This window comes from Oncorhynchus keta, chromosome 4 (assembly GCF_023373465.1).
Source record: "Oncorhynchus keta strain PuntledgeMale-10-30-2019 chromosome 4, Oket_V2, whole genome shotgun sequence".
Taxonomy (NCBI): domain Eukaryota; kingdom Metazoa; phylum Chordata; class Actinopteri; order Salmoniformes; family Salmonidae; genus Oncorhynchus; species Oncorhynchus keta.
In genome coordinates, this window is record NC_068424.1 from 28,853,153 (window position 1) to 28,862,290 (window position 9,138).

The 9,138-nt window shown below is 44.7% G+C and overlaps 1 protein-coding gene across 1 annotated transcript in view; it reads left to right on the forward strand.

Annotated features, from left to right (window-relative positions):
* Positions 1-7,603, forward strand: part of LOC118372758 (cadherin-7-like) — a 113,261-nt gene extending 105,658 nt beyond the window's left edge. Inside the window, exons 11-12 of the mRNA XM_035758758.2 lie at positions 1,919-2,170; positions 5,964-7,603. Of these exons, the coding sequence (XP_035614651.1) occupies positions 1,919-2,170; positions 5,964-6,478 (767 nt within the window). The 3' untranslated portion in view covers positions 6,479-7,603. The remainder of the gene's footprint in view (positions 1-1,918; positions 2,171-5,963) is intronic.
* Positions 7,604-9,138: the final 1,535 nt, after the last annotated feature.

Consider the following 9,138-nt stretch of genomic DNA (forward strand, 5'->3'; position numbering starts at 1 on the left):
CGGGGGATTCCGGCAGCACCGGAGTGAAGGGCGGCTCCGGGAGCCCCTGACTGGCGGGCGGCTCTGGCACCTCAGGACAGACGGGCGATTCTGGCAGCTCAGCACAGACGGGCGACTCTGGCAGCTCAGGACAGACGGGAGATTCTGGCAGCTCAGGACAGACGGGAGACTCTGGCAGCTCAGGACAGACGGGAGACTCTGGCAGCTCAGGACAGACGGGAGACTCTGGCAGCTCAGGACAGGAGGGAGCACCTGGAGGAAGGAGACGGAGAGACAGCCTGGTGCGTGGGACTGCCAGCGGAGGCCTGGTGCGTGGGGGAGGCACCGGTTAGACCGGACCGTGGCGGCGCACTGGAGGTCTCAAGCACCAAGCCTGCACAACCCTACCTGGCTGGATACTCCCCATCGCCAGGCCAGTGCGGCAAGGTGGAGACCGCACTGGGCTGTGCAGGCGAACCGGGGACACCGTGCATAGGGCTGGTTCCATGTACCCTGGCCCAAGGAGGCGTACTGGAAACCAGATGCGCTGAGCTGGCTTCATGGCACCTGGCTCGATGCCCACTCTAGCCCAGCCGATACGAGGCGCTGCAATGTAACGCACCGGGCTATGCCTGCGCACCGGGGACACCGTGCGCCTCACGGCATAACACGGTGCCTGTCCGGTCCACCTTTCTCCACGGTAAGCACAAGGAGTTGGCTCAGGTCTCCTACCTGACTTAGCCACACTCCCCGTGTGCCCCCCCCCCCTAAGACATTTTTGGGGCTGCCTCTCGTCCCAACCTCGCTGCCATGCTGCCTCCTCATACCACCGCCCCTCAGCTTTCGCTGCCTCCAGCTCTGCCTTGGGGCGACGATATTCCCCAGCCTGTGCCCAGGGTCCTTCTCCGTCCAGAATCTCCTCCCATGTCCATGAGTCCAGAGATTTCTGCTGCTGCCCGATACCACGCTGCTTGGTCCTTTTTTGGTGGGTGATTCTGTAACGCTCGACCAATGCGCAGCGTGGTAAGTGTTCATATTCTTTAATGAAACAACTGAACACTGAAAAAAAAATATTTAAAAAACGACAAACGAACAGTCCTGTACGGTGAAGAAAAACACAGAACAGAAAATAATCACCCACAAAACACAGTTGGGAAAAGGCTACCTAAGTATGATTCTCAATCGGAGACAACGAACGACACCTGCCTCTGATTGAGAACCATACCAGGCCAAACACAAAACCACAACATAGAAAAAATAACATAGACTACCCACCCAACTCACACCCTGACCATACTAAAACAAAGACATAACAAAAAGAACTAAGGTCAGAACTCGACAGACACAAAATTTGAGAGAAATAAGCTTTTTGTGCGTATGGAAACTTTCTGATATATTTTATTTCACCTCATGAAACATGGGACCAACACTTTACATGTTGCGTTCATATTTTTGTTCAGTATATGCTAATAGTATATACTGATTGTTATAAACTGGGTGGTTTGAGCCCTTAAATGCTGATTGGCTCACAGCCGTGGTATATCAGACCGTATATCGGGTATAACAAAACATTTATTTTTACTGCTCTAATTACTTTGGTAACCAGTTTATAATAGCAATAAGGAACCTTGGGTGTTTGTGGTATATGGCCAATATACCACGGCTAGGGGCTGTATCCAGGCACTCCGCTTTGCGTCATGAATAAGAAAAGCTCTTAGCCATATACCACCCCCCCCCCCTTAATTATACCACAGTTAAATAAATACTGTATGTGTTTACTATCCACTGTGTTTACTGTCCACTGTTTTTACTGCTGTCCTAATATAGACAATGTACTGTTTCAGCTTGTATCAGGACTGTGCAGGGTTTGATCTCTAAATACGCTTCCCCTACTTCCTTCTTCCTGACTGATCTGGTTCTTCATTTTCCTCCCTTCCAGACAACACGGCATCCATCGTAACGAAACGTGGAGGATTCCGAAGACGGGAGCAGGTGCTGTACCGACTGCCCGTGTTGATCGTAGACAGTGGGAGCCCCGCGCTCAGTAGCACCAACACCCTATCAGTGAGCGTGTGTGACTGTGACTCGGACGGCGTAGCCCAATCATGTGGGGCGGTGGCGTACACACTTCCTGCTGGCCTCAGTACAGGAGCCCTTGTCGCCATTCTGGGCTGCATCATTACACTCCTGGGTAAGAACAACCGTGATGTCAACTACTGGAGACATTGTGCATGTTTGAGATACACAGATTCTTCACAGGTCTACATAGGTCAACAGATCTTCATCATGCCTGGAGCAATGTTTAACCTATCAAATTTGCTATGCAAACCTGGACATAATTCACATTCTTATGTTGTCTTCAGTTCTTGAATAATCTTTATTTTTTATGTAAGAGCTTACTAATGTGATGTGTGTGGGTATGGTATTGTCTTTGTCGGTATAGGGGCAGGGTATGGGTATAGGATTCTACATTTTGGGCCAGTTTTTGACTGTACCTGGGTTTATAACGTGTGTCTCTCATGATGCGAACACTAGTCCCATTTGCTATGAGCTTTTGTTATGAAAGATTCCACTTAGATTGAATCAACTAAGCAGCAAATGATTGCCCATGAAATCCAGAGACAAGGTCTTTATACCACAGCACAGTCAGAAGAATAGTTTAATGCACTGGTGAACTTTATTGAACACTGAGATGGAGTCCAAATAGGATATACAATAACAAACATTTTGGTTTTTTGATAGGGCCAGCCAAAACTCACTTTCATTTATATTTGCAAAAATGTGCTTAATTTCTATTGCTATGGAGAATACTTTTTGTAATATATATATTGAATGAGGAACACGGTAAAGACGTAGTGGCGGGGCTCTGAACCCAGCATTGCTAATGTGTGCGTGTTTGTCTGTTTGTGTCTGTGTCTGTGTCTGCGTGCGTACACTGTCCGTGGGCGTACGTGTCCTTGTCTGCCTCCATCGGTCTGTGCTGCTTAACTTTGTCTCCTTTTCCCCCATTCTCTCTATCATCCCATATCATTCCATCCCTTCTCCCTGTTTGACCCTCCCTGCCACCCCTCTTGCATTAACACCCGGTGCACAACCCTTCCCGTCCTGGCTCCCAAATCGTGCGTGCCTCCATCAAGGTCTATTTCAATCTGCGCTCCTGTAATTGGGGATGTGATTGCGTGTGATTGCATTGTTTTGGTTGAGAGGAGAGCTCAGAAAAAGACCAGAGGTGCTGCTGCCGTCGTCCTCAGGTGCTGTCAGTCCAGGTGTCCTCCAGCCGTAGTAGAATAGAACAAACCTCACAATCTCTCGCTCTCTCGCTCTCGCTCTTCTCTCTCTCATCAAAGAAAAGCAGGGCCTCCATCCCCACACCAACAACTTCTATTCATCTTTCATCACTGAGTAGAGTAGCTATAATGACGGGTGGCTAAGATGGCAGGTGAAAATTGAACAGCAACTCCTTGAGATGTACCAACCTGTTTTCTTTGTTGATTGATAAGAGCCCACTTCACAATGTCCATGAGTTTCAACCACTCACCAGCTCACTTACCTATCATATAGTTGTGTGACTATTGTGTTTGTGTGTGTGTGTGTGACTATTGTGTGTGTATGTGTGTGTGTGTGTGTGTGTGTGTGTGTGTGTGTGTGTGTGTGTGTGTGTGTGTGTGTGTGTGTGTGTGTGTGTGTGTGTGTGTGTGTGTGTGTGTGTGTGTGTGTGTGTGTGTGTGTGTGTGTGTGTGTGTGTGTGTGTGACTGTGTGTGTGTGTGTGTGTGTGTGTGTGCGTGTGTGTGTGTGTGTGCGTGCGTGCGTACATGGTTGGCTATGTAGTTTTTCTATCAAACTGGACGGTCATTAGTTTTAGGTCCACATGACATTAAGTAACACATCTACTGGTATCATTTAGAAGACATGTCCTCTGTCTTCCACTAAATTGTACACCCTCAAAATATAATATTTTTTCCGAGATTTTTAGCTGTCATCTAAATCCTCTTTGGAGATGAATATCCTCATGGTCATAGTGACATTGAAACTGCAAAAGAAAGTTGGCAAGTCATTATTTGAAACGATTTAGCACCTTTTTTATTTTTTGAGGTCCGGTCAGGTGATGCGTCAGACACGACCAATTAGGGCTTTTAAGTAGCACCCCCTCAGCGCCAGACGTCTGTTGCCATGACTATTGTCACTCAAACCAAATGATTTTCTCACTACCCTGGCCACTCTAATTCTGAATTTGCCTGACTATGAAAAAGTGGAGGACCACAGTCCCAACTACTCGTATATGACTTATTGAGTGATTAGTGATGCTTAACACAACTACTGGGAAACCGTCGTGTATTCTCCCCCTACACAAGTAGTTTGTTTATCTGTGACCTAAATTAGTTGAGTAGAGGCAATACACCAAATGTATCATTTTATTGACAAACATTATTGTCTCCATGAGACATATTGTCCTCATAATGATGTGTCCATTAGTCCTTTTGCCATCAGAATGTAGTTGTCTTTTACAATTATGCAGCAATATGGGAGGTGTGTGATTTGTGAGTGACACAGCCAGTGAATAATCAGCCTGAGGTTTAGACAGAGCTAAGCAAGCAGAGTGGCGATGATGAGGAGGGGTCTTCTTGCTTCAGTTCATTATAATGATGTACACTAGCAAGGAGAGCAATGGCAACATAGAAAACTCTGCTTGCACAGTATTGATTGTTCTTGATGGATCTTTTAAACAATTCAATTACAGCAAATCCAGGATAACATCAAATAGATTTTTTTTAGTTTTTTGGTTTGTTTACCATCTGCATCTATGCAGTGTTGATCCACTCTAAAGAGGGTATTTATTCATATGAAGGCTTGCTGAATAGTGTCTAGTGTGTTGGTCATTGTATTGAAGCCGCTTGATGACTGTCACAGTGGGTTCTTTTGTATGCTTGGCCATCTTCCTGCAGCCACTCGTAAGGCATGATTGGCTCCTGGCCAACACCCAGTATGTGATGATGAGGCACAGCATAGCGCCTTCTAGGTATTCAACCCTAAAAAGCTTTGCTGGAAAGCAATGAAGATATTCTCTTTCATTGTGCCACCATATCATGATTCATCTGGAAAAGCATTACCGAACTGAATGGAATCTGGAGAGCTCTTAAGCTCCTGTACAATCAGAGGTGAACCAATGTACTATTCTCCTCATTGATTCCAAGGGATGTGTCATCTTTCAAAATAGCATTTCACTAAAGCTATACAATTACACACATAGAAAATGATATCAACATTCCAAATAATGGCAGTAGTGGTAGTAGCAGTAGTGAGGGAAACAGACCAGTGGTATTGACAGATTAAACCATGGTTGAGTAGTACCACGGGTGGAGTAGTAACACACTGTAGCTATTAGAGCCATGCATTCAGAAGCCAGTCACCAAACAGCAGTCAAAAGGCTCTCCATTCATCAGTGTCTCCCCGAGCGTTTTATGTAACACCCCCATCCCTTCCAGCTTCTCCATTTGCTCTCTTATTACGAGGTGTGAAGCGGTGTTTGCCTTCGTTTTCCCAGGCCCTTCTCTCTAGCCCGCGGAAGCCAGACGCAGCAAAGGGAAGAAATATGGTCCCACAATGCGATATTTCACTGGCACCAGTGCGACGTTGATGGATGAAGGATCATTAGACATTTGCCAGTTTGCTTCGGTGTGGAGAGTTATTTTCAGCAATAATATATGGGACCAGGGATTGGAGAGGGGTGCCTAGAAGTTCAGAAATTCCAGTTTCAGGAAGTTTTCTGTCCGTTTGGAAGTGGTGCACAAAATGGAGGATGGAGGAGAGAAATGTATTGATGCAAAGACACTGTTTCAATGTTTTATTTTCACATTCACATTCATATGGGCTATTGTTTTCTGTAGATGTATCATCCAAATGTACTGTGCCTTTATATTGAATAAGTATCCTAATGCTGATGGTTAATAAACATGGACTCAGACTCTTCTCTTTCCTTGTTCAGTGATGGTGCTGCTGATTGTGTCGATGCGTCGGAGGAAGAAGGAGCCCTTGATCCTGGAGGAGGAGAGGGACGTGAGGGAGAACATCGTCCGCTACGACGATGAAGGTGGAGGAGAGGAGGACACTGAGGCCTTCGACATGGTGGCCCTCCGCAACCTCAATGTCATCAGAGACCCCAAGGTCCGGCGAGACGTCACCCCTGACACCCCCACCTTCTTCCCCTACCCGAGATCCTCCTCCTCGCTTCCCGTCTACAAGACCCTGCCGGACAACGTGGTGTTCCGAGAGTTCATTTGGGACCGGCTGAAGGACGCAGATGTTGATCCATCAGCTCCGCCGTATGACTCTCTGCAGACGTACGCCTTTGAGGGGAATGGTTCGGTAGCTGAGTCGTTAAGCTCCCTGGAGTCACTAAGTACAGACTCAGAGCAGAACTACGACTATCTCAGCAACTGGGGGCCGCGCTTCAAAAAGCTAGCCGACCTCTACGGCGACGGCAAAAGCGTGTTCTCATAGCCAACATTTTCCCGAACTTATACAAAAATCAACAATGGTAATGTATTGTAATAAAAAAATATATAATTAACAACTAGTCTGCCAAAGTGCAGGGTGCAAGAGTCTGAGAACAAAAGTAAGAAACAAAAAAAATCTTGACTTAAAAGGTTTGGTTTGTTTACTTGCCTTGGATTTTGGATTTTCAAAAAGGGTGACTTGGCAAGTTTTGACATGTAACTTCAAAAGTGACTTGACTGAAAAGGAAACCTTGTGAGCAAAGACATTAAAAGGTTTCAAAGTTGGGCTGGGGTCCAGCAATCGACTGTGTACGTGGTAGGCTACAGTATATTTATGTGGAGGCACCTGTTCTCTCATTCCTGTGATGGGCACAGACCCAGCAGTCTTGTTTTGATGCATTCCCTTGCTCTTTTTGTTTAAAAAAAAAACAACACTTTCTCCTAGTGCTCGGTCCCCGGCGGCTAATCAGTAGAGTAGTCCCTCAACTATTCATTTGAAAGTCGTCAAGAGTGTCAATGTTTTGTTTTTGTTTGATGTTTTTCAGATTACGAAGGAAAAACTCCTCTTAAGTCACAGACTCGCGGAGAAAAAACAAACAAAGAGAAATCAGCCAGTCATATCTTTCAGTGCTATTTGTGACAAGTAGTCAAGTGTACAGATCGGTTGAAGAGGAACCACTACTGTTAAATTCTTGAGAGTTTTGAAATCTGACCTCGTGTCTACAAGAAATTGTGTGTACTGTGGTCTGAGAAAAATAATGCAACTGATCCGTGTGTATCCTTCGATAGGTGCAGGAAAGTAACATCTTTCTCCTCTTAACCTAGCATTTTACAGATGTTACTATGTGGTGTTTGCCTTTGAGTCTATTTTCCTTAGGCCTGACTCTTTCTATTTGCCAAGTCCAATTTTATGTAATACTGATGTAATAACAATGATGTAACATTATGGTTGAGATGGAAAATCCATATCCGGATTGAACCTTCAAATAAAGTATTTTTCATTATTTGCAAAGGAATTTGGAATTCACGGGCCAACATTTACTCTTGCCCAAGGAATTCCGTTGACGTTGTGTTGGACCGTGGAAGATACTTGCAACTTAGACTTGAATAAAGTGAAGGCTTGTTTGAATGGATTGTTGTGCTGGGCTGAGATGGGTCACGTACATAGCTGCAGGAAGATGTTTAGGGGTGCTGCAATTTATTTATTTTTCGCCGGGGGCGTGGGGGGCATAATTGTTTTGTGCACGCTATAGACGGCTATATCAGTCCACTAATACAGGACTAGTAAAGACCCAGTGCATTCATTACTTTCGTGAGAGACTTTAAAAAATATATATTTTAATTGTATTAATATATTCTTTTTTAGTCCGATGTTTTTTTTTATTTGATTTTTAAAAATGCTGCAGCACCCTCAGCATCCTACTTCCAGCGGCTATGGTTACATAACAACAACAACAACAACAGCAACAACAACAAGTATTTCCTGTTGCTCACAGTAACTGCAGTAAATCAGCTTGTCCCAAAAATATTCTGCAGAATGAAATCATGTCCACCCATGGTGCACATTTTGTTCATTGATTATGAAGGACACTGTATGGCGAGAATACGGGAGGCAAAGGGAGCATTTTATTTCAAACAAAATGCCTTTTGAACTGTTCCCATTGGAAGTCAACATGTTCATCAAAAAAGTATTCTTATTTATTTTGAAGAAGCAGAATTATATGATGTTGGCAGATGTTTTTATCCTTTTTGCTGACAATAAAAAGGACATTCTGTTCCTCAAAAGACTGAGGGGACTTCTTTCAGTTCTTTTGAACATTAAAACATCTAGGATATGTCCGTGTTTAATTACATTATCAAGGTGTACCACATGCTTTGAGAGAAATAAATGATGGGTTGTTTGAGGAGATGGAGATGCAGAGCTGCCTTTTTGCCTGGCATGAATATCAGCAGGCATAACACACACACACACACACACACACGCACATTTTCTTTGCCTTTGCACAACTCTGGGATCCAGATGGGAGGGGGGGGGGTACAGAGGGAGGAGGAGAGAGAGTTTTCTATTTGTTTCACGTCTCCTCTCGATGAGGCTTTGTACTTGAAAGGCCCGTTGGAGACAAAGCGGCAGACTTGACGCTCTGTAGAGCCGTGTGTGATGAATGGCTTGCACACTGTCGACCCTCTTAAAGAGCCTTTTGCAAATTAGCCAGGCGCTCCTCCTGTGGTGGGATCAGCCTCTTATCTGTGTGTGCAAATAGTTCTGGTCAGATCATGTGAACAGTCGCCTTCACACACATTTTTGCACTCCCTATGGTGTGTGTGCTTGTGTCTGTGTGTTGAGCGAGAAAGAGAGAGAGAGACACCAGGGGGTTGTATATTGCTCAGTCATTAGTTATGAAGGCATTACCTATAGTGCTTACCACGATTTCCCTTTTAAAGTCATTATTATTTATCAAACCATAAAGATATAGATTTGGCCTAATCAGCAATGCAAATGCTTTATTACCGTATAAGGAGGAATTCATCCAATTTACTTGCAGTGAAGATAATGGAGATTTTACGGGATTTTCTGATCGTAAACTACTGAATATGAGATGTCATATCTGGTTGATTGATTGGTTGAATGTTATCTTTAACTCCAGTGTCAACCTTACCTTGGCC